Here is a 26,108-nt window from a genome sequence, read left to right on the forward strand (position 1 = left end):
TTACATTGTGATGGTTTCAGGGATTAAGACTGTAGTGTTTGAATAACTGAAAACATCACTATTGCTGGGTTGTGAGTTAATGAGTGTCATTTTTCCTTTGCACAAAAAGCTCTTGTTGAAGTTAGAAAAATGTATCTGTATGAACACACACTGAACAAATATACATATATATAGCCAGATGGTGGCAGCAGACGTGCAAACCTTTCATTCCTGCCCACTATGTGTTACTTCACTCTTCCTTGAAAAAGCATCTAAATGATTTAAACAAGGTCATGGTAAGAAGCATGACTGGCTGTGATACCTTTGTGTAACATGAGATCACAGAAAAGTCACATGGTATACAATGTATTTTTTAAAAATAGTATTAAGTTATGTTGCACAAAATGTCAAAATAATGACAACTAAAGAAAAATAAATTGGTATAATATTGTACTACTGATACTGGCAATAGCAACCTTTGGTATATCTATAAAATATTGTCTACTGCCGCACTAATACATTCGAATAATGTTCAATCATTTTGATCATCTTGCAATAGTTATATTTTTATACGTATTTACTTTCATATCATTGCATTGCCTAAACCTTTATATTCATACAGCAATTTGTTTCTTAGCAGATACTTTATCTCTTTTTTTATTTCTGTCTCATCAAATAGAGACCAGAAATAACACTCAAAGGGACTAATGTAGAGTCCTTTTACATTTTTAGCAGAAAACTAATGTGGATTCACAAGCAAAAAGGCATCAATCCCTGTAAGTTATTTATGTGCTTGTGAGATAGCATCTGCTTTGTACCTATAAGATGCAACATCACATTAGTCAGCTCCTTTTCTCACTTTTTTGTCACTCTCCATCCCTCCCTCTCTCTTTCACTTTCACACTGATCTAAGGTCAGAGCTCTGCTGACAGTCACAAACTGAACCAGTCCCTCCACCTGGAAAGTGGATGTAATGTTTGGGGGTGGAGTAAAGGTCTCATCCTGGTTAGATTCATTTTTGTTTTTTGTGGTATGGAATGTGCGTGACTGTGACCATTTCCTAAGATGCAAGGTTACTGTTTAGAAAGTGAACATTCCACATTCCTTTCTGCTCATTATATGTAATTATAATAGAATTTACTTCATTTCAAACCGTGCCACTTAGTTCCCTAAACAGTTAGAAAATAAGTGGTTGGTTCTCTTCTAAAGCAGAGTTAGATGCTGAAAAAATTCTGATTTGTTTCTACTCTATTGCTGGCTGGTTACTTTAGTGTCATGACATTGAAGGACATTCCCTAACTGATTTTTCCTGGAATTGCTAGTTAAATACACAAGTGAATCAGGTTTAACACAGAATTCTCATTGATTTTGGCTGGATGGCTGTTTCTTTGTTCATTCTCCAATACTGACAGTTCTATGAAATGTTTATATATTTGTTACATTACACATACTACATGCACACTTCCTAAGATGACCATATTCATATGCTATTTGAAGTATATGTTTCTCTTCAAAGTGTGGCTGTTATACTGTTAATATAAGTAAAGGTGTGGTTGATTGGGGGGGTTCCTTCTGCACCTGCTGTGAATGAATAATTTAAGAGTGTGTTTGCACATGTTGACTGAAGACAACTCTTGCACAACAGCCTTTGTATCTGCTGTGTCACTGTGTTGCAGCCCTGTAGCAAGGATCCCACTGTTTCGTCAGGACATGAACCCTCTCAGCTGTAAGGGCTGAATGTGTGTAATTGATTTAATTCAACTGTTATGAGGTGGTGGACACTGAGACATTTTTGAATTAGAATCACAAGTACCTGAGGATCTAAAATGTGAAAGGGAGTGGCAGGAGTGTGAGAACTTTCTCAACAGGTCGTCCACCTGCACCTCCCGCCTGGATTCCTGGTGGTTTGCATTTGACTTATTTCCAGGAGTTATCCAAGGGGTTACATGTCAGCAGCAATCATGGTAAGAGTGCGTTTTGTGTTCTGGTTTATTTTATAATTACACGCTGTTATGATCAGGGCTGAAGTACCTAACAGTTTCTGTTCATCATGTTTGAACTTGTGAAAACAGGAACAGGGTGTGGAATCTAAAGTTCACAAGAAGTATTTACAGTTTTTTTTGCCAAATGTTTTTAGAAGCTCTGGTGCTATTTCATATGTCATACAGCATTTCTTTCTGTTTGCTTTTCTAAAGGGAATGTGGTTAAACTAAATTACTACTATGGTGTGTGCTTCTGGGCTTGCAAGTCAGGTTTTGGTATGGGCTTAGATTTTCAGTTATACAAACAGCAACAGCACAGTTCTTGCTGTCTCTGTCAGGCAGATTTCCCTACTTGTGGTTTTGACATCCATACGTCTATTTGTCCTCAAATGGATATTTAGTTAATAAATAAAAAATATATAATCTAAATGCAGGTTTCGATCTTAAAATTCTAGTTTGCAGTCTAGAATGTTGCCATATGAGTTTTCAATTAATTGCGCTGATTTAATTAATTACAAAATAATTATTTAGTATCAGTATCATGATTACGCAGTGGTCTGGAAATACCGCAAATGGACACGAACCTCGCAAGCCAATGCTGTAGCGCAGTCAAGCCTCGCGAGAATTCAAACACTCTGCCAGTACTGCAACGTCATTACCCAGGTATGCTTACCTGGTATTTAGGCGCGAGGCTTCAGGAACGCGCCTCTCTGCAGAAGGTAACGAATCCGTCCTGCGTACAGGGCTCAAATTACACTGAATGTGTCTTCCGTGCGGAGATGGTGAACTTAATATCGCTCAAACAGACATCGTGTTGCGACACTTTAAGACCAATTTGTGCTCTTCAGCAATAAAGTATTGCGTTATAACATGCCTGTCTGGAATAAGAAATCAGCCTGGAAATACCGTCAACTTTTGGAAGATAAATGACGTGCGATGCTCTGCTCAAAGCAGCTGAACGAAAAAGTTTGGAGATTATTGTGAGTACATTTTTTATATAATTTAATTGTATATCTCTTAAACCTATCTGAAATGTACCGTAAACCCCTGCTGGAGTTATTTGTTTGGGGTTTATCTGGTATTGTTTTTTGGAGCGCTGTGTGCTTGCATATGTGTCGTTATGCAACCCATTGATGTGCACTATTTCATACCGATGCATATAAGTGTAATTCATGGGGGTAATTTGTGTGTAATTATCTTCAACATTTTTATCAGGCGTTAGGATGTTTATTGCCTCGATGAAATGACGTTGGTATTTGTACGGGTTATGCATTTTACCTTTCCTCTGTCTCTCGGCAGATTATTTCATATTTGAAATCATTTATCTGAAAACACTTATTAAAGACACTTAAATTTCTGAGGGAAGTCAAAGGTTGGAAAGTTTGCTAAAGACTGGTTAGTGTTTTAATTTTTTTTCTCATCATCATTTTTGTCTCATCAGTGCTTAAAATAAGCTCATTTTCTTAGAGCTTGTTTTGATGTATTACAATTCACGGCAGTTATGACTTGTTCAAAATATAATATGGAAAAAATAGGTGATTTGTGTTACTGCACATTCAGTAGTTCTTGTGTATATGTAAAGATACATATTCAAAGGGATAAAATAATAATTTCCTTTCTCCTGCAGTCACAGAGCATAGAAGAGGAGACCAAAGTGTTGAAGCACAGTGGAGGTTTATTCTGTCCTAGCAGAGGAAGGAGCAGCTCTGGGACTGAATGTTTGTCTGACCCAAACAAGGATATATTCCCTTCTTGTGACAGAACCCCTCCTCTCTCAGACAGAGGGGGTCTCAAGACTGCTGTAAGGGGCTGTGGGGAGGAGGCAAAGCAAGCTGGAGTCTGTTGGTCTGGCCTGCGGACACAGTGCCAGTTCAGTGCCAGAGGCAATAGCTCAGCTGCAGAGAGAGGAAACACAGACTCTGCAAATAGCAACAGGAGTGGGACTAGCAGCCTTCGAGAGGTAGGAGCAATCAGCAGCAAAGGTGGGAGCCCCAAAGAGGACAGGAATGCTAAACATCTGAACACTGTCTCCTCTCCCTCTGCTGCCAAGGGATCAGTGTTTGGGTCTGACTGTGCAGTGAACAGTCAGAGGCTGCAAGTTTACCTGGATGAGACAAGTGAGGTCAGTGGCACAGAGGCCAGTAGGAGTCAGCACGTCACCCAGACTACAGCAAACAAACACTTCCAGGCCATCTCTAAGACTGTCTTACCAAAACCTTTCAAAAGTGGTTCCTCCAGTTACAAGTTAAATGAGTTCAAAAAGATATCTTTGAGACCCATCATTGGGGGTGAAGACCATTGTGCTACTCTCATCAGAGATTCTCTTGAGTCACATTCAAGAGTCACGCCATCTTCTGCTGAGGACGAAGACAACGTAACTATGGGACGGAAAAATTCAGGGAGGAGGCGGTCCCGGAAGAACTCCCAGGGGGACAGGGGCAGCTCAAGAGAGAGCACGCCATCGAAAGGCCCCTCTGCAGAGGGGGCCTCATCTGAGCCAGAAATCCTGCACCTGGGGGAGGAGCCTGCAGGTGCCCAGGGCTTAAATTCACCTGTGCATGCAACATACGTGTCTGTTGCTGAAGATGCTGGTACTCTAGAAGGAAGCTCTTCCTCTTGCCCCCAGTCAGACGCTTGCAGCAGAACCCCCGGGGCTGGAGGAGGCCATGCCACCGAGGAGCAGCAGCCCAGTGGAGTCGCGAACCTGGACCTGCTGGAGCGACGCACCGAGACGCCAGAATCCAAGCGCAGGAGCATAAAGGTGTCACACGCAGAAAAGTTCTTCGCTAAGAAGGTGATTGTAAACTCAGACCCAAGCCCAGAGGGGGATGAGCACTTTGGGGAGGGCTTCAAGAAAAGCTCAGGTGACCATGACGATAGGACAAAGCCCACCCTGAGTGCAGAGATAGAACTGTGAGTATGAAATTATAATTTTTCCATTTAACTTGATAGAGCCTGTTGATTTAGACCAGTTGTCTGGGTCTGAATTCAAAATTTGAACAGTCAAATGAAAATTGAGGTACTTTTTATGTTTATGTTTATGTTTATATTCATACATTTCCCATGTAGTAGTACTCTTGGTACTCACTCTATTACCCAAAATCTACCCATTCCATTGTAACCTGATGATTGCAAGGGGAGCACGTTATTCTGAGGGATTAAACTCAAGTGTTGAAAGTTTAGTTTAAAAAAAAACACACTCTTACATGATGCCTCATAAGTGCTCAAAGCAATTTACCTTTATTTATGTTACTAATGAATGGACATTATGCATTTTGCATTTTGCAAAACAAATCAGATCATGAGGAGATAAATAGGAGTGTCAGCTGTAAGACATCAGTTTATACATTTTATATATATAACATTAACATAGTCATTAACTGAAAAATACTTGCATTTGGAAGTAACTACATCACAGTTAAAAAGGAGTCTATACATGTTTCATATTAATGTCACTACTAATTACCAATATGTTTCTGCTATAAAAGATTTTAAACTCAACATGTGAATACATGAGTTTCTAAAGCAACATGAGTCAGTAACAGAAATGGGAAAATTATTTCATTTGTTATGGGACACAGTGTCGAATCGTGACAGCATACTCCAAACAAAAACTTCACAAGCTGAGTTTCACCAACAGGGACAGTTAGACACTTATTTGTGAAATATCCCCCTAGAAACAGTTCAAAACTTGTATAACAACATTCCAAGAAGGACTGAAGCTGTTCTGAAGGCAAAGGGCAACCCAACACCTTATTAGTTAATAAATATTCATATATTGTTTGGTGTAATCAGTCTGTAGATAAATCTGACAGTAATGGACTGTCTTTAACATCTAATGGATAACCTTAACATCTTATGCCTGTATTTCATGCAGTCCACCACATGTGAAACAAGCAAATGAAGAAGTCAAGCCCATCCAAGCCACCAGCAAGATCGCAGATAAGATTAGTCTGTTTGAGGGAAAGGCAGCTAAGCAGCCCAGCGTGAGTTACCGTGGCACACAGAATGTGGATGGAGCCCCAAAGTCACCCAGGAAATTTGAACCTAAGGGGACGGTGAAAGTAAACAGGGGTTTCCCAAACACTGGAGTAGTAGGAAGGAGCCGTCAATTGACTGATAGTGACAGTGCTAATGATGGGGGTTCAGGGTTCAGAGGTCATGGGATAGCAGTTGTGTCAGACCATCTTAATAAGACAGGGAAGTTAAAGGATGCAGTCAAACCAAACTCAGCATCATCTTTAGAACCAAAGAGCACAAAGGTCAGGGAATGTGTGAAGAACTTTTTGGACCAGGTGGAGGGGAGAACTGATGCTGTTGCTGGTGACAATCCAATAGGTAATGCTCAAATTAGTGATGTTCTCGTCATCCCTACTTTGGGCAAAGTCCCTGTCACAGGAAAGTGCAGAATCCCCAGAAAGAAATTGTCAGAAGAGATATTGACATCATCACCACTGGAAGCGCCATCTGTATCCCAAGGTGATGCGACTGATCTGAAGATGCATGGTGAAAAGACCTCTGAACCAAAGCACCCCGCTGTGAAAGACATGCTGCTTCTCTCTCTGTCTATGAATGCCCCCAAACCATCTAACAAACTGAAGATGTTAGGCTCTCCCAACCAAACCCCAGGGGCTGATCAATCCAAGGAAGCATCCCCAAACAAAGGGTCTGGCAGGTCAGGCTCCAAGTCTAAGAGGCGGAAGAGTAAGGAGGGTACCAGGTCTGTGAGCGCCAGCAGGGACAGCAATGGATCCAAGATTACTACTGCATCTGAACCGGACTCAAAGACTGTTACAGCTCCTCAACCAGACACAAAGATTGTTACAACACCCAAACAAAAATCAAAGTCTATTACAGTGCCTGAGGTGGAACCTAAGATTATTACAGAATTTGAGCCAGAATCAAAGGATATTACAATACCTGAGGTAGAGTCAAACAGGATTATTGTTTCTGACATAAACACTGTTATAGCACCTGAGGCAAAATCAGAGACCATTGCAGAACCCAAACACAATTCAAAGACAATTACAGCACCTCTGCTGGACCCAAAGTTTGGCACACTACCTGAATTAGGATCGAAGGCCATTAAAGCACCTGCTGCCCCTTTGCCTGACTCTGCGGAAGGAGGGGGTATTCAAAGTCAAGTGCTTAAGAGTCAGCTACCAAAGAATGTATTACCCAATTCTATAAAAGAGCTTGGTGTTCTGTCCGGAAATGACCCTAGCATCAGTAAAGGTAAACCCAAAAGCAGAGTAATGAAACCTGAAGATGTATTCTGTCCAGCACATGACATGATAGAAGCGGTGGCAAAGATTGCAGGAGGAATGTCACCGACTGAACCAAGAAGCCTGGTAGAGAAGGGCCCTTCTGATGTGATTCAAGAAGGAAGTAGATTGCTTTCAGAAACCCAGCCCTCTTACTTGAAAAACAATCAAGATGAAATTGTTCTACCAGGCAACGAGCAATTGTCATGCTCTCTACTAAAGAGCTGTGAGGTGGGACAGCCTATGAAATCAGAATTTCAGTCAGAAACTGCCATTGCACACTTGGAGAAGACTCAGAAAAATAAGGTTATATCTGCCAGCCAATCACAGGAGGAGGAACAGGAAAAGCCACAGAGGCCATCCAATGGAAGCTCAATGCAAAGTGAGCATACAGTTGCACCACCCATATCATCACCACTTCCTGCCGCTGTACAAAGTAGCATTTATATTGAAGCAAAGACAAGGGAAGAGGTGCCAAGTCAATCAGGAAGTACCTCAACAGATGCCGTGCCATTTCAACATGAGTTTCATCCTACCACTGTGTCGAAGACAGCTCAACAGAAAGCCTTTGTTCTCCCTGACCCAGTTAATGGTTCAAAAATAGTATCAGATCCTGTCACTCAGTTCTGTCCTGGAAGCAAAAGCCCTCTGCCCCGTAACAGCCTTTCAGTTAGGCGAGATGCTCCCTCCAGCTGGCTCGATGTGGACCTGAGTTTTAAGCAGAAACAGAAGAGCTCCAAGACTGAGCTGAGCTCTTCCATCAGTGAGAACAGTCTTTTGGACACATCGGATGAGTTTAAGGACTTCATTGAGAACATTAAGAAGCTGGGGGCACCTTTCTCCCTGCCTCTGAGAAGGCACAGTCACCTCAAGGCTCCCTCACCTCCATTTGCTATGCCAGCCATAAAGGAAGACCATTTTGAAAAGACTTTTGATCCAAAGGAATTCCAATTTGGGCTGAGGAAAAATACAGGACTGAAAGGCCCATTACCTGGAATGATGGTGAAGCTTCAGAGCACAGATGCAAAAAGCCAGCTGAAGCCCAAACGGGCAAGTGCTGAAGAGAGGAGTATGCTTTTCAAATCTCTCCAGACTCCCTCCAGACTCCTCCGGGAGAAACATAAGCTCCAAGATAAACAGCGGGAGGAGACAGAGAGAGATGAGCCCAGTCCTGTCCAGTCACGCCTGGGAAGGAGCTCTGTCTTCTCCAGTCTGATGAGCTCCTCCTCCAAGACAAAGCAGCCTGATGATCAGACAGACTCCACCCTGACTAATAATGAATCCTCCAGTGAGGTCCTGGAGTCTTCCCTCCCAGCATCTCTGACTTTAGCTATCCATGCTCACTCTGGGATGGACAGGGATTCCACCGCTCAGCCTGCTGCCCCAGGTCCCTCATCATCTCCGATCCCATCCTTCTCAGATGTCAAGCCAGCCAATTACTTGGAGAAAAACCTTCAACAAGAGCTGGAGAAAGTTGAACTGGGCCCAGGAAGTGACCTGTTGAACTCGAAGGTTGTCTTTCTTATTCTTCTTATTCTTCTCTTTATAAGAACAAAAAATTGGAAAAACTTTCACCAGCAGGAAAACTTAGTCCCACAAAAACACAACTGGTGTAGAAGGGAAAGCATGAGAGCTGTCCTAGTTTTTGATCATATTTATTAACTGTTTATTAACTTATTAACTTGTTTTTCTAACACAGATCCAGTCTGAGGAGATGGCTAGGAGTGGTGCTCATCTGCACATGCACCAGCTCAGTTCTCCTATACCAGGCGGAATGGACGTGAGGATTGGGGCAGACGTTCACATGATAGATAAACAGTGCCCAACTCAGCCCAACCCAACCAGCCTGTTGGAAGCCCGGGGACTTCAGCATAGTTTTTCAAAAGTGCATGGTGAAGTGAGTGTAATGCTCTGAATGGTTTACAGTGTTATTAGCAGAGCTTCAGATAATTAGTATTGAGACTTTTTTTGTATTTGTCTTTTACCCCCAAAACTGTACCAAGCAGGCATGTAATCAACCAGAGCTGGCTCTTATTACTTCGATAAATAAATGCATCTTGCTCCAGAAGTAGCTTTACATCCATACATCAGATGAAGTGAAATATTTAAATAGTGAAGAAGTGCTTATGCTCAAAAAGGATTAAGATGCTTAGTGTACTTCAGTTATGTTACCAGACACTCACCTGTGTTACCAGACCCAAACAAGACCCAATCATAATAACTAATTTTACACAGTTTCCAGCAAATTCTTAAAGCTCACAACGTGCATTCAGTGACATGGAAAATGTGTTGTGTTTATTACAGTCACTGCCTAGGAAAGGATTCCACAAACGGCCAGGAAAGGTGGGCCAATTATCTGAGATCCTTGTTTGATGAGGTGAAACTCTTACCTGTTACTTCTCTTTGCCGGGGCAAAGAGGCACTTGATATTGATGGACACAGACAGCAAGCACAGCACTCTCAGTAGGGGTGTGTTGAGGAACCTCAGTCACTCCAAAAGTGGCATAACTCTACTGTTCAGGTTTATATCATGCTGTGTAATGTTGCAATGAGGGAAATGAAGAAGCCAAAGACTGATATCCCCATGTAGAAATAGAATTCCAATGCCATGCATTTGATGACTGAGGTCACTCATTAGGTGGTTCCCACCCCATGTCTCCTCCTGCCTCTGCAGATTGTCATTCATCAGCATGCTCAGTTTGGTGGTGAGGTGTTTGAGATCTTCACAGACATGCCAGATGCCACCTCATTGAAACTGTCACCTGTGATCTCTGTCCGAGTGGTGAGAGGATGGTAAGTCAAAGGGTATCACCTGTTTTGTTTTCTAAAGATTACAAACTCACATCTCACTCACACTACACTCCTAACAGTGTATCATGATTTGATTCAATTTTTATAAGTAATTGTTTTTTTCAGCAGAATAATTTTTATGAAATTTTATTACACATTTCCTGAACTTTCCAGACATTTAAAGTAGAAAAGAAAAGGAAGAAAGGGAAGTGCTCAATACATGTGCCTTGAATGTGAGCAACCTCGCTAACCAAAGGAATGAACAAGAGAACTGTGTGCACCATTTCACAGAAAAATTCCAGTCACTACTGTTAAAGTAAAGTTGGACAGGAGATAATTGGTTCTGTTTGAGTGATTTAAAATTACAGTTACAGCATTGGAAAACAGTGATTTCCTCCACAGCTTTAGTTGAGGTGTTGTCTGCAAAGGTCTTCTCCGTATTGCTGGGGACTGCCTTGTGTGATTCACAAAGGAACTGCTCTCTGTTCTTCCTGTACACAAAATATAAGATGCAGACAAGATTCACATGAAAACTCTGTTGGCTGTTTTTCAAGCTAAAGTTCCTAAACCAGAGTCTCAGGATTGTTTGAACTTGTTTGTCATTTTTAGTGTGTTTGGGTCATTTTGTGAGAGCTAGAAGGAACAGCCTGGGAACAGTCAAATAAATGGTGAAAGATAATGATAATAGAAAGATAAATGGTGGTGTTCAGGAATTCCCTCAGCTCATTTGAAGTGTTTTGCCAGCCTTGCACTTGACACCTTGCTCCCAAATCAGAAAAGAGATTTTTTTGCTGTAAAAGTCTAAATTGTATCTCATAGAGTAATATTATAGAACATCTGAGAATTTTGGAAGAATTCTGGGTTGGTTGGTTCATCTCTTGCAAAGATTTTATTGTTGTAAGCAATTAATTAATATAATAAAATAATTACAGCAATTACAGTAAGTGTATGCAGAAGTTGCACCTACTCCGTGGTTTTGTAATTGTAAATTTTTCACATGTACTGTGCTCTTATTGAGAAGCTCATGTGCTTCAGGCTCAGCTTACAGTGACAGCGCTGTGTCGGACCGTGATGCTGGAGACCACATATAGAGAGCTGCCACCCCTCACTCTAGCCCTAACCCTTCTGCTGCCCCCAGCTGGCTGCTGTATGAGAAGCCGCAGTTCGAGGGCCGCTGTGTTCCCCTGGAAGAAGGCTTCACGGAGCTCGGGAATGTGTGGGCAGAGGGACAGGAGCCTGGGCAGTTTGTGTCCACAGCTCCCATAGTGATCGGCTCTGTCCGGCTTGCAGTGAGAGTGAGTGTCCTTTCTCACTTCTGTTTACACTGCTCTGGAGCTAAGAGCTTAATTGTGTCAAATCTGTAACATCTTTTGTGACTGTAATAGCCAGAAAATCTCTCTTTCTTCTGGTGTCCTTGCAGACTGAATCTAAAAAAATCTGACATTACATAAGGGCACCCATAGGGATCCATCTTTCATCTGCTTTTCTTTCCTTTATGTTCCCTCTTTGTGGTCATGGTGTTAATTTTCATAGTTGTGCAGATGATACACAATTGATCATTGCTGTGTCATCTAAGGATAAAAACTGAGTGCCTTAGAAAAATGTATAAATGTAAAATCCTGGATGTTTTGAACCTGCCTTCAGTTAAACTGAGATAAGATGGCTCTTGAGTGGCTTGGCCAGGCAGGGTCTCAAGCATACGGCTGAGTGCCAGCAACAGGGACAACAGGTCTGTGACAGGTCTGTGGGCATTACAAGTTCATTAAAAATTGCGACAATACAAAAGTTTTAATTATTGAACTAAGAATAAGAAAAAAGTGATCAGAGATCTGAGGAACCATGGTGTGAAGCAGATTTTGAAGTAAACAATCTGGGTGTTCACAGTCACTGCGTTGGTTGCTAGTTAGTTTCAGAATTGATTTGAAACTTCTGTATGAAGTGGTGAAACATTCCTGTCTGTGTAGGCACCAAAATTATGGAACAGTTTACTTGGAAAAAATAAGAGAAGCTTCGTCCATTGCTGATTTTAATTCTAAATTGAACTCTCACTTATTTAAGATGCTTTTAAGATTTAATCCCAGGTGATTTTACCCCTTCTTCTGTTTTACTATTTCATCTATAAATTGTTTTTGTATGTATTTTACCCTCATTTGTAATGTGTTATCTTTTTCCCCACTGTGAAGCAGATTGGGCTGCTTGTTTCTTTCCATGAAAGAAGGTGTTCTACAAATAACATGTGTTGTTATTGTTATTATTATAATAAAAGATTTGTATCTTTTGTATCTTTTTCTGATATTGCTCTCCTTGACCCTCATCCCCAGGACTACAGCATTCCCCAGATTGACCTGTTCACAGAGCTGCAGGGTTTGGGAAGGCAGTCTACCTACTACGATGATGCAATAGATATTTGTACATTTGGTATTCCACGGAGCACAGCATCCATCAAGGTCCACAGTGGGGTGTAAGTGAGCCTTAGTGTGGAGTGTAATTATGCCTCGGTTTAGCTTATGTGCTTTCTCAAGTGTAGAAAGCAACCAATATTATATAGAATTTTTGCGGGTGGTGCGTAATAAGATACTATAATTGCTGTGAAATAACTAACTGAAAGACAGTGATATGAGAAAAATGTGAAAACAGAACAATAAAGGGAGTTTGTATGCTGATTGCTGTGAAGCATGTTCCTTCTTCTGGCAACAACAAGGCATGCGCATGAACTCAGAAGGAGAAAATATATCTCTTGACAGTTATCATTCCTGTGGTTTTCACAGGGAAAGAGCCAGTCTGAATTTATTCATCTATGGTCCTATTCTTCTCACTCTGGAATGTCTGCTCATGCGTTTGAGCGTGTTCTGTTTCTCAGTTTTATGGTGGAAACATTGTTGTGCCAGCAAAAGGGAGCAGGAACACCTCTCCTCTCAAAGTCAGTACTGACTGTGTAAGGCAGCGTTTCCCAAACCTCTCCTGGAGGACCCCTTGTCTTGCATGTTTTAGATCTATCCCTGCTCCAACACAGCTGATTCAAATGATCAACTCGCTATAAACTCCTGAAGCTGTTTAATAACAAACTGATCATTTAAATCAGCTGTGTTGGAGCAGGGAGAGATCTAAAACATGCAGGACAAGGGGTCCTCCAGGAGAGGTTTGGGAAACGCTGGTGTAAGGCATTGCCATTACCTTGCAATCCTGAAACGTGTGTGTCTTCTAGGAGTCTTGTTTCAGGAATGATTCAGGCACACATCTCCTGATGGAGGGAAATTCAGCAGAGGCTGCATCTGGTTATTACGATTTCAATATTGACCTCTGAATATTTGCATGTGGTTTTCTCAGTAACTCAGGGTGCAGTCCTTGGTTACAGTCTGCTGTGCAAGTTTATTTCCTGGGCTTTACAGCAGTAGGTTTGCTGGGGGTTTCCTGAATTTATTGGATCCAAAAGGTGGAGAACAATTAACACACATTTTTATCTGGCCAATAAACAGCAGTGATGGTGTCTGGTAGTGTCTAACAGAGCTAGCCAAGTGAATTGCAAAGTTGTTGTGAAAGATGTGTCTGAAGATTTTAGGAGGGACAGATCCTAACCAGGGCTTCTTTTGGGAGCTTCTTAGGTGGTTGGTGTACACTCAACCAGGGTACCAGGGCCTTCTAGCAGTGCTGGATGTGGGAGAATACCCCTGTCCTGAAGCCTGGGGTTTTCACACTCCCTTTGTGGGATCTCTGAAACCCCTCAAAATGGTGAGCTTACCATGTACCCAACCCTGCAAACATGTAACTGAATACACTACATGAGCTTCAAATTATCAGGAAAGAGGTCTGAAAACCATTTACTAAATTACTAAATTTCATTTAGAAAGCTTCTACAGAAAGCTTTAGCTTCACTAATCTGCCCTTCTCTATGCCCTTTTCAGTTCTATGTTTCTTTCAGTGCCTTTGCTCTGACACTAGCTGATGTCTTTGGTATGAAAATGAAAAGATTCAGTTAAGATCTTTTCTCCCTTGAGGCGCTGCATGCAGTTCCCACGGCTCCCTTCTGCTCCCGCGCTGTCGTTTTTCCAGTTTTGTCACATACTTATTTTTGTTGAGTTCTTGCTGGCTAATGTGTTGATGGCAATTATTATGTGCATGTGATTGGTGTGCAAATAGATACATTTTAATTTTGTAATTGGCATGATTAAATATGATCCTGCATCTCTAGGCATTTTACAGACTCTTATGTTTTATCCTTGACATAAAGTCCAACAATGATGGCTTTAACACAGTCTCATCATTCCTGAAAAAAATCAGTTGTGTAGAAATATGAATCTTTAAATGCATATCTCTGTCTCTTGCAGGGTGGTTTAACTGTGGAGAATACTAGTGAGATAAAGGTAAATAATATTTTAATTACTTCTCCCTCAGTTTAATTCGTCATGGAGGGGTGACCTTGAAAACTCTGAATCCACGCAAAGTTTATTTTGGGGAAATTTATGTTTACCTTTCAGAAGGAGTAATTGAATGAGGAGTTTGCCTAGGATAGAAACAGTGTAAGAACTACCTGATGATGATTAATTACTGTGGGGGTGGAAAAAAGTCATTGTTTACCTTCAGGCTTCATAGCACACATATACTATCTGTACCTCCTGCACATTAAAATGTTGCATTACTGTATCAGTTCATCTTATGTTAATTAAATCAAAAGGCTATGTTATGATATTGACAGCATAAGGACAATTCTTACAAGAAACTCCTTGAAGAAAACTTTAGTGAACACCAGTGTTTATGGTATGGTTTATCTCTTTAGCATTTCTGGCTGTGACATGAAAACCTGATTTAGATGTGTTCAGTACATGAGGGGAAATGGCTGTTTAAATGAATCTTGAATCATAAAACATTGTCATTTCCTTGGGCACTATGGGATACCTGTGCCTGCCAGTTTATCATCTTTCTCCTTCATTATGGTCTCTTATAAGGCATTAATTATCCAGCTAAACTGGAGCACAGTGCAGGGTTATTATGGACTCACTGATGTGCTGTTGGGTTTTCTTTCTCTCTTCAGTGAACAGTTAATTTGACCTTTGACTTTGAATGTTTCAGGCGTTGATATATGAGAGGCCAAATTTCGAAGGACTGTGCATGGAGGTCGATGCTGATGTGTTAGGTTTTGGGAACAAGGAAGAAACAGAAGATGGAAATGCAAAGATCTCAGCCTCAGACACAAATAAAATGACTTCTGTGGGCTCCATTAAAGTTCTTGGTGGGCTGTGAGTGTTGTTCTCATATGAAGTCTGAATCTTATTTTCCCACATAACTTTCCCACATAGCTATGTCTGCTTTTATGACTTTGTGTGAAACTTGTTAGTAACCTCACGCCTTCACCAGCTCAATCTGTGGCCTTGCCTGTCTTTGCAGCTGGGTGGGCTACAGCCAGCCCAGGTTTGAGGGGCGCCAGTATGTGCTAGAGGAGGGACAGTATGCGGACAGCAGCGAATGGGAAGGGGGGGGTGGCCGGCTGCTGTCACTGCGACCCATCCTACCTGTAAGCATCACCACACCATGAATAGGACTAGCTGTTTTAGTGCCTTGTCTGAAGCTGTGTCTGCATACTCTTCTAATTCATATGCGTCCAGAAAGGTACAAGTTATCCGCTCAGGATAATGCAGGTATGTCTCTCAGCTTCATTTACCTGTGCTGTATGATGATCTTAGAACTCTGATATTGTATGTTAACATATCTGCAAGCACACGGAACTTCTCAGTGCTGGACACACCAAAAAAGCAAAAGATAAAGCTTCTTTGCTCAGATATGATGAAAATAGGGCCTGCAATAAGACTTTCATTAATCAGTCTGCTTAAACAGGAAGACAGTGTTTGCATTCATTTCCGACAATCCCTCACCCCAGCAGACTGTGGCAGGACCAGCAGCTCCTGTCCTCCAGGCCTGTGCATACAGATGACCTCTTTCAGAGGTCACTCACCTCCTACTGTTCTGGGACAGAGGCAGTAATGGTTGTCATTTTATATTTTGTGGCAGGACTTTCAGTCTCCACAATTGAAGTTGTTCAGTGAGAGGGACTTTGGGGAAAAAGGAGTCAGCATGGATGTCCTTGGACCAGTCACCAGCATCGGGGAGATGGAGCCTGGGCTGAAGACGCAGTCTATCCATGTCCTCGGGGGCGTGTATGTGGCCACCTGTATCCTCACTCAAATATATTAGGAAGTCTCCTCTTCCAGTGATTCTGAGTTTTATTCAGTAAATAAGGTGTTTTTTCCTCTACATCCTGTGAATTCGCCTTTATTAACTATCTGCCTCCACTTCTGTGCTTCCTGTCTTCTCCCCGCTCTGGCCTGCTGGACTTTGGTCTTAATTTGAAAGAAAGAATTTGAAAGGAATTCTTAAACCAAGTTTCTCATGCATTGGTCAGAAAGGCAAGCCAGTTCCACATGCAGAGTTTGCTGTGCTAGTGTGAGAATATTTACGCGTAGCTCTGATAGAAATGAGTTCCCATCAGCATGTCAAATCAATGCAAGTTTGTTCTGCACTGTTAACTGCTCAGGTGTGCTGTGTGGGATGGCTCCACCCACAGAGCAGGTCTGGACAAGATCTCTGTTCCCAAGATGCACTTCTCTCGTTTCCTCAGTCAGTCAGTCATGTGACAGCTACACGCCCTGTGCCAGAGGGAACTAGCATGACAGCAGGAGTAATCTCAGCATGTCTAGGAGGCCCTCAGTTGGATCAGCACTTGGTTCAGTGGAGCTTTGCCAAAGCTGGGAGGGATACACAGCAATCTAGATTAAAGGCCCGTATCCTCTAAACAGGTTTTGTCTGTGGTCATACCGGCAGTCTTGTTTGGTTGGCTGTAGTCAGGAGTATATTTCATGGCAGGAAGCTGTATTTTTAAGGTCTGTAGCTGCATATTTGGCATTTTTTTCATGGCCATTGATATCTAGGCTGTCAGTCTCTTCCAAATGTATCTGGGGACTGAGTTATCTAGGACAGTACACTGGGGTTTGCCATTAATTTTAAAGTCTTTGTTTTTTTTAAAGTTAATAAGTATTTGAAAGTCAGACCCAGGGAAGATGTTTGGCTAGAAGCACACAGCAGGTGGGCAGCATTAACACAGATGATTGAAAAATGTTTCATGAATGATACACATAGTTTCCCTGGTTGTACTTGGGGAGAACAGTCTCTGATTTTAACCACTATTGACTGCATAGCTGTGCAGTGACTCTGTGTGGCCTTACTCTTGAGTGGATTAGGCCTGAAGTCCTTTCCAGCCTCAGTGGTTTGGCCTGTGGACTCGGTTTTGCAGGTAGCAGCTTGTCTGGGGACAAACACATTCATAAATCATTAAGAAAAAATGCAGGTAACCCCTTGTGGGTCAGAGATGATAACCTGCAATGTTATTTTCTTTGCTCAGGTTGGGGAAGGTGTTATAGGGGATGAAGCAGGAAGGAGAATTGACTAAGGTCCTCTAGTGTTTTTTATTATTCATTTTCTCTCTGTCTGTCTCTGTCTCCCTAGTGTCTTTAAAGACAAACTCAGAGGCAGGATCCTCACAAGTTATTTTGTACTGTGTCAGAGTTACACCTACCAAATCCCATCCTGGTTTTAATTGTGTTGTTAAGAGGGCAAATGTTGTCCCTGAGCCTTCTCTCTCCTTTTATATCCAGTAATAAACCTGTCTTCTATCATGTGCACAGGTGGGTGGCTTTTGAAAATGCAGGCTTTTCTGGAGAGGTGTGCATTCTGGAAAAAGGCCAGTACAGCAGCCCAGAGGACTGGGGCGGGCAGGACTTCACCCTCTCCTCACTCCTGCCTGTACTCCTGGTGAATAGTTTATTTTTATGTTTTATTTTATTTTATTGTTTATTTTGTGTCTACAATGTCTCATTCCTATAGTTCTGTTACTGGCATAGAAAGCTGTCATTTTGTGTTTCATTGTAATGTGAAAACCTTTGTGTTGTTTTACAAAGATTGAGATAATGAAATCACACAAATAACAGTTGTATGCAAAAGTTTGGGCACCCCTGGCCAAATTACATATTTTGTTGATTTTTGAAGTGAAAAGTAGTAAACACAACCTCTGCAGCAAACACAGATTAAAAATGGCATTTTCTGCAAATGTTAATGTACTGTTATTTTTGATTTCATGAATTTAAAAAAATTGAAAAAAAAGTAATTGTGGGCATGTGCAAAAGTGTGGATACCCTTCTAAGTCAGTACTTAGTAACACCCCCTTTGGCAGATATCACAGCTTTCAGACACTTTTTGTAGCCAGCTAAGAGTCTGGCTACAAAAAGAGTTTCTATTCTTGATTTAGGAATTTTCACCCACTCAATTTTCAGCCCACTTTTTGATGTGGCTACTAAATGATGTAGTCTAAACTGGGTAGTTCAGCCCTAAGTGTCATAAGTTAAACTACTCTAAGAGGGTATAGCATCAACCAGGTAAAGGCTAATTTACTAAAACAAGCTATGAAAAATATTCTGAATTTGGTCTATAAAAATGTGCTTTTACAATTAGAGGTATCACACATTGACTATCGGGAAGACAACTTGTATGAAAATATAGGGCAAAAGTACAGTGGCATCATCCCAAAAACACAGTTCTCAATGGGGAATTTGAAACAATGAAAAATAAGAGCACCACATGACCACAGTCAGTATCTGTTTAATGAAATCCCCTCAACAATGCAAAACCAGGAGCCACCTTACCAATTTGGTTAAAAATTCTTTTAAAGCCAGTTTGGTGAAACATTGTCTTCAGATCTGCCGTGAATTTCCTTGATACTTGTTCTCATCTTCTCTTATACAATGTCCTTTAGGATGACCTCAGAGGTGAAGTCAATTTTAAGGTCAGTGAGTCACTTTTTATTGTCCTGTTTGTATTCTACAGCATGAATAAGGGGGCTCTGTGATGCCCCCACCAGTATGGCTGTACACATCAGAGTACCTCACACTCACACTCACACTCACACTCCACTGTCACAGCAGTGCAGTGCCACGCACAGAGAAAGCTGCTGATGTTAGATTGAAGTGATAAATCTTTGATTGTGTGCCTCAGGTCCAGCTGTTCTCAGAACAAGGCTTCCAGGGTGATGTCCTTTCTCTGGAACACAGCATACCAATGCTGCCAGAGGGTTTTTCTCTGGGTTCCTGCAAAGTGCGCTCGGGCAGGTGGGTTAGCAGGGCTGTTGCACTTGTTTTTCCACCTCTGTCTCTGTCTCTCTCTCCCTCCCTATCGGTCCCTCTCCTTCTGTTTCTCTGCCTCACCAGTCTTTCTATTCCCTGTTGCTGTCTTTCTCTCTTCTCCCAAATTAAGATCTAGGTCAGATTTTCAGCAAGTCATTTTAATTTATGTTCAATATTAATTCTGCTGTTTACCAGCTGGGCAGACTACATTGGATAGGCTATAGGCCAAAGCTTATTTGATCAACACCAAACCATTGTGCAGACAAACCATTGTAATCAAATAACATATTTTTCATAGCAATTTCATTAGCCCAGTTAAGGATCCCAGTGTACATTTTTAGTATGCCTATGAATGAAGATTGGCACATCTGGACACAGTTCATTTGAATGACCTATATGGTTTCTATGTATTTTTCAAACAAAATAGTTTAACGTTCCATTTTCCATTCATAGATTTTGCATTTTTGAAAGACAGGCTTGTTTTCAATGATGGTCATTGTCAAGATAAAGTACTAAGTATAGAAATTACATTTACAAGCATAACACATAAATTGACATTGGACAAAGGCTGAGTTACACTGTAATGCTGATCAGATTAAGACATGTTACTGGGAGGGGAAAATACTGCCCATTACTGAAAACAATGAAACCGCAGAACTCATGGAATTATGACTGTTCACACACTGAGATTAACTGTGAAGACTGATGTTACCAGAGAGAATAACAGCACAGGCCTGTGCGCTGTTTCAGCTGGCTGGGGTTTGAAGGCCTGCAGTTCACTGATCACATGTATGTCCTGGAGGAGGGGGACTACCCTACCCTACGGGCCATGGGGTGCCTGCACCCCAGCTCTGCCATTCGCTCCCTGCAGACCGCAGGCTTTGTGAGTACAGATACAACTCCTCAGAGCCTTTTCTTGATGTGGCTTACTTTCTAATCCTCTTTTAACTTGTTGGTCTGCTAATTTGGTGTGTTACAGTGCCTGATTTTTTTTCTGACTTGCACTAAGTCAGTCATGAAAAGAAAGTAAGGTATGACCTAGAGTGGCTTGCAAGATTTCATGACCAAACAGATGAGGTATTAGGGCAGTCAGTCTTAACGCATTACCTTGTGCAATTCATTTAAAATGGATTAATGGATTACATCAGTCTAAGTTACTCTCACTGATCACCACTGATGAGTCTGCAAACTACCAGGAAATAAAATGAGAGAAAAGCATCTTCACATCATCAAAAAACTGCAGGAAAGAGGTGCAGCAATTTTATTACCTTAAATTCTCCACCTCTCTCTCCATCAGGAGTTTTCTCTTCCCTCCATCACCCTCTTCTCTAAGCCCAGCTTCAGAGGAAAGAGGATGGTTCTCAGGGCAGGGGTAGTGAACCTGCAGCTGACAGGATGTGACAGCAGGATCCAATCAGTACTGGTGGAAGGAGGAATGTAAGTAAACCAACACAGAGAAGACATTTCCCCTCTTTTCTCCTACTTTATGTCAGCTCACAGTGGAGTTCACAGCAACCCAAACTCCATGTTTAAAGCAGTTAACTCTTTTCAGTCCATTTTCTTTCTGGAGAAAACATTCTTCCAAGGCCTCATACATAAGAAACCTCATAGAGCTGAGATTTTCCAGGTCCCTAAGTGACCAAACTGCTGACCTAAATGTCTGATACATTGCTAATTGTTAAGAGTCTTTGGTTTTTTGTCTCTTGGACCATTGACAAAAGAGGGCAGGGTCAAGACTCCCCATAAATTTAGATTCACTAGTAGGGCTCAGAATGGATGGGAACCTGACAGTGATGTGTCAGATTCCCACAGGTCATACTAACTCCCCTCTTCTCTGGGGACTGAGAGATTCCTGCCTCTGGCGCAATGGGAAAGTGCCAAGAAACATGGCTCAGTGCCCAAAGACTGAGGTCTGAGACTGAGACTGAGACTGGTCCGTACCAGAGCACCTCAGACTTACTGTGTGTGTGTGTGTGTGTGTGTGTGTGTGTGTGTGTGTGTGTGTGTGTGTGTGTGTGTGGATATGTCACGCAGGTGGGTGCTGTATGAGGGGTGTAACTATCGTGGACATCAGATCCTGCTGCAGCCCAGTGAGGTGGGGGACTGGCACACCTTCAGCAGCTGGCAGAGAATCGGATCCCTGCGGCCACTCTTACAGGTGCAAGGCCACACACTACCACAGAATTTTACTCGTAGTGCTAGCAGAAGTAGAATGTGCAATATTAAAATTGTAATAAATGATTTCCGTGGCAACAAAGCAATGGGGAAGACACAGGGTAGCACACAGTGCAAGGGTTACCATGGTGTTCTGGAGTGATGCTAATGCTGGGACAGGCCTCTGCAGGGCCATGCGTGGGTGTGTCATACTGGGATTCTGCAGCCTGCACATCTGCAGTATTGCAGGCATCTCTGTTGTCCATGTCTATGTTTGCTTTCTGCAAAGAAAAAGTAGTACATTATCTGTGAGTATTTATTACCTCAACAGAAAAAGGTGTGCATTCGTCTGCGGAACAAGGAGGCGGGGTTGCTGATGTCACTCACGGGGGCCTTGGATGACATCACACTGATGCGTATCCAGGCAACAGAGGAGACAGGTGGAGTGGAGCAGATCTGGGCCTACCAGGATGGCATGCTCAGGTCAAAGGTATTGTTACCATGGCAGTAGTGGGGGGGGGGGGGGAGAGAGAGTGAGATGATATCTGACCCAATAAGTCATGTTACATGATAGTGTCATGTAACAGGTATAGGAAAATCAGGGCCAAGCAGGGGCTACCTGAAGCCTCCAACACAATCAGAGCCAGGGCAGGGTCATGTGACGGCTCCAGTGAGAATCAGAGCCAGGGCAGGGTCATGTGACGGCTCCAGTGAGAATCAGAGCCAGGGCAGGGTCATGTGACGGCTCCAGTGACCTCTGCCCCTGTGCTGTAGATGCTGGAGGGCTGTTGCTTGGGAACATCAGGCAGCGTTGTCATGGCAGGCAATCGGCTCAGCATGTGCCCTGCATCTCAGCAGCAGCATCAGCTGTGGAGCATCACTCAGGATGGGCTGATACACTGCAGTGGGAAAGCCCACCTGGTGCTGGAGCTCAAAGGTAAGCTGACCACACCTGCTCTTTTCCTACACCTTGACAGGACCTCTGTGTAACAAATATTATGCAATGGGCTGGCAGTTATAAGCAGTAAATAGTGATGGTTGAAAGTGTCTTTGGTTAACCCCTTGCAGAAGTTTTAAGATTATCCAGTAAATCTTTAACGATAAAAGTTTAGTTCAGTAATCCAAATATAATATACATGTATATAAAACATAATTCCCACCATCTTGTTTTTTGTGAACATGGCAAAAATTTCTCAACAGCATGACATATTTAAATATTGTAGCTTTGCTGGTTCTTCAGTAGAATGAAAATGAGCCTCATCACTCATAAGAACATATTATGATGAAAACAGGCCATTCGGCCCAACTAAGCTCGCCATTTCTCATATTCTTTCTATTTTCCTCCTGTCCTTGTCAGCCTGCACTATGCTGTAAAACTCCAACACTCTTCCTCACTGCCTGCCCTAACCCTAACCCTCACCCTCACCCTAACCCAACCTGCACTATGCTGTAAAACTCCAACACTCCTCCTCACTGCCTGCCCTAACCCTCACCCTCACCCTCACCCTAACCCAACCTGCACTATGCTGTAAAACTCCAACACTCCTCCTCACTGCCTGCCCTAACCCTAACCCTCACCCTCACCCTCACCCTCACCCAACCTGCACTATGCTGTAAAACTCCAACACTCCTCCTCACTGCCTGCCCTAACCCTCACCCTCACCCTAACCCAACCTGCACTATGCTGTAAAACTCCAACACTCCTCCTCACTGCCTGCCCTAACCCTAACCCTCACCCTCACCCTCACCCTCACCCAACCTGCACTATGCTGTAAAACTCCAACACTCCTCCTCACTGCCTGCCCTAACCCTAACCCTCACCCTCACCCTCACCCAACCTGCACTATGCTGTAAAACTCCAACACTCCTCCTCACTGCCTGCCCTAACCCTCACCCTCACCCTCACCCTAACCCAACCTGCACTATGCTGTAAAACTCCAACACTCCTCCTCACTGCCTGCCCTAACCCTCACCCTCACCCTCACCCTAACCCAACCTGCACTATGCTGTAAAACTCCAACACTCCTCCTCACTGCCTGCCCTAACCCTAACCCTCACCCTCACCCTAACCCAACCTGCACTATGCTGTAAAACTCCAACACTCCTCCTCACTGCCTGCCCTAACCCTCACCCTCACCCTCACCCTAACCCAACCTGCACTATGCTGTAAAACTCCAACACTCCTCCTCACTGCCTGCCCTAACCCTAACCCTCACCCTCACCCTAACCCAACCTGCACTATGCTGTAAAACTCCAACACTCCTCCTCACTGCCTGCCCTAACCCTCACCCTCACCCTCACCCTCACCCAACCTGCACTATGCTGTAAAACTCCAACACTCCTCCTCACTGCCTGCCCTAACCCTAACCCTCACCCTCACCCTCACCCTCACCCAACCTGCACTATGCTGTAAAACTCCAACACTCCTCCTCACTGCCTGCCCTAACCCTCACCCTCACCCTAACCCAACCTGCACTATGCTGTAAAATTCCAACACTCCTCCTCACTGCCTGCTGAGTGCATTCCTCACCTATAGGTGACACTGCCACGCCTAACCCTAAACCTAACCTGCCTATAGGCAACACTGCCACGCCTAACCCCCCTAACATTTATCCTGCCAAATAACGAATGACCAAAGCAATGTCTTACATCAAATAGAAAATATGTGATGAAAATGAACAGTGTATTCTCTAAAGTAAATGGATTGGTACAATATCAGCTACATTCTTTGTAAACCTATTACCCACCCGCCTCTCCTCTCTGTTCTGTCTAAAGAGAAAACTCTGATCCCAGTGGGGAACCACTGCTAGTTATTGTTATTCTGATATGGGCTTGTGACATCTAAATGTGAATTATTCATTAAATTGTTGTGTGACAGTCATTTAAATATAATTCACATCTTATATCATTCAGGCCTGGGAGGGACACTGTTGTAAAAAAGTTAACATTTGCAAGTTGCTCTGGATAAGAGCGTCTGCTAAATGTCAATAATGTAAAGCATGCATACAGACTGAAAAAACCTGCTAAGATGTAGATATTGTGTCCCTTTATATGCCTGTTTGTTACTCGGTGGAATCTGAATATATACAGTATTGCTGAATGCCAATAATGTAATGTAATATATTGCAGTTCAGTAAACTTATGCTATTTAGCTTTTTTTGGCTTGGAAGTGGGAGAAGGGGGGACTCTTTCTCAGTACATCATGAGTATGGAGACAGAGTGAGAAGGATTACAGTGAAATTAAGTAAAGTGAAAAAATATGAAGTTCCATGACAGGCATTTAGCAGATGCTCTTATCCAGAGCATCTTACATCAGTTAAGGTTTTTTTGCAATGTTATCCATTTATACAGCTGGATATTTACTGAGGCAACTCTGGGTTAAGTACCTTGCTCAAGGTACAACAGCTTTGTCCCAGTGGGGAATTGAACCAGTAACCTTTTGGTTACAAGTCCTGCTCCTTAACCACTATGCTACATTGCGGAAAAGTAAATGACTAAAGTATTTCAGGACAACTAATATCACACTTCAGAATGCCTATTCACTGCTGTCACATCAAGTAAAACCTGAAAAGACCTACAAAGCTTTTCATTGTGAATTGTTTCCTTATGTGAATATGCATAACACTACGTCCAATATTTCATGTGAAGTACCTTCATGTAATATTGTTTTAATATAAAATTGTGCTTGTTAAAGTTACATGGAGGCCAGTCACTGAAAGCGACAGGTCAGGTTTCTGTTCCTCTTCTTTAGCACCACCATGTGGCTTTCTGATGAAGTGCACTCAAAGCCCTGCTTTACCTGAGATTGAGCAGGGATATTAGATACTAAGCTTGCTTCAATTTGACATAAAACAGCTTTCTTACATTTGACTGAATGGACAGTTATTGTTATGATATTAACATATCATGAGCCATTTGTTTTCTCTCTCAAAAGGAGGTCAACTGTATGACAAGAACCTGGTGATTCTCAATGAGTTTGATGAAAACAAACTGAACCAGAGATGGCTTGTGGAGATCCTGTGAGGATGGGCGGAAAGAAGCTCCTCTATGGTCCCTGCAGTGTCCCAGCAGAATCCAATGTGTATTGATGAACATGCTCCCTCCAGAAAACCCACACTGATGGCTCAGGAAAGATAAACTGTCCTAAATCCTAAAGAGTGTTTTCTCGGATAACGCTCATGGATAACATCCATGAACGTGAAAGTTCAGTTTTTCATACTGTGTATTACCCTCAGGTGTACAATTCCATGTTTTTGACCGACAGATTTTTGAAAAATCTAAAAAAAAGTCTTGTTTCAATTTTGTCCTTTGTATATACATTTCTATTATGATATAAAAAGAAGGCTGTTACATTTTAAATCAAAACAGTTTGTCCCTGTGACTTGTTCCTTTTACCAAGCAACCCCATTGTGGTTTTTAGAATAACACAATATTCCCTGTGAACACACACCATGTACGTCCCATGGAAATCATTATTTCTATTCTTTAGATTTTATCTAAATAATGACAGTTTGAGCAACATTACTACGGTACAGTAATACAGTACCAAGCTGGTCCCTATATATGCTTATCCAAATAATATGCTGACTCCCTGTAACAAAGGAGAGAACATTTTGAAAAAAGGAGCATTACAGCGATCAATGGGTAAAAATGCTTTCCTACTCATTATAGGTGTCCAAAATCAGATGGAGCTTTACAATCCTATATCACTGTTTGGAATGCACCATGTCATCAATGATGTGCTGTATGTGTTTTGCAAAAACAGTCTGAACTTC

The 26,108-nt window shown here is 42.4% G+C and overlaps 1 protein-coding gene across 3 annotated transcripts; it reads left to right on the forward strand.

Annotated features, from left to right (window-relative positions):
- Window positions 1–1,661: 1,661 nt before the first annotated feature.
- On the forward strand, window positions 1,662–25,823 carry LOC118792168 (beta/gamma crystallin domain-containing protein 1-like). 3 transcript variants are annotated; one of them, XM_036549918.1, is made up of 22 exons: window positions 1,662–1,943; window positions 3,589–4,874; window positions 5,839–8,737; window positions 8,925–9,122; window positions 9,530–9,568; window positions 9,900–10,018; window positions 11,154–11,310; window positions 12,337–12,476; window positions 13,618–13,744; window positions 14,341–14,376; window positions 15,083–15,249; window positions 15,398–15,524; window positions 16,019–16,164; window positions 17,689–17,815; window positions 18,813–18,842; window positions 19,052–19,164; window positions 19,930–20,062; window positions 20,477–20,616; window positions 21,214–21,337; window positions 21,665–21,823; window positions 22,108–22,270; window positions 25,268–25,823. In XM_036549918.1, exons 1-22 carry the CDS (start codon window positions 1,926–1,928, stop codon window positions 25,354–25,356), a joined length of 6,537 nt encoding a protein of 2,178 aa, XP_036405811.1. In that variant the 5' UTR covers window positions 1,662–1,925; the 3' UTR covers window positions 25,357–25,823. The 3 variants fall into 3 exon arrangements, with proteins under 3 accessions (XP_036405811.1, XP_036405810.1, XP_036405812.1); XM_036549917.1 differs by lacking the exon at window positions 1,662–1,943 and adding an exon at window positions 2,683–2,941; XM_036549919.1 differs by lacking the exon at window positions 1,662–1,943 and adding an exon at window positions 3,289–3,356.
- Window positions 25,824–26,108: the final 285 nt, after the last annotated feature.

This window comes from Megalops cyprinoides, chromosome 17 (assembly GCF_013368585.1).
Source record: "Megalops cyprinoides isolate fMegCyp1 chromosome 17, fMegCyp1.pri, whole genome shotgun sequence".
Classification (NCBI taxonomy): Eukaryota; Metazoa; Chordata; class Actinopteri; order Elopiformes; family Megalopidae; genus Megalops; species Megalops cyprinoides.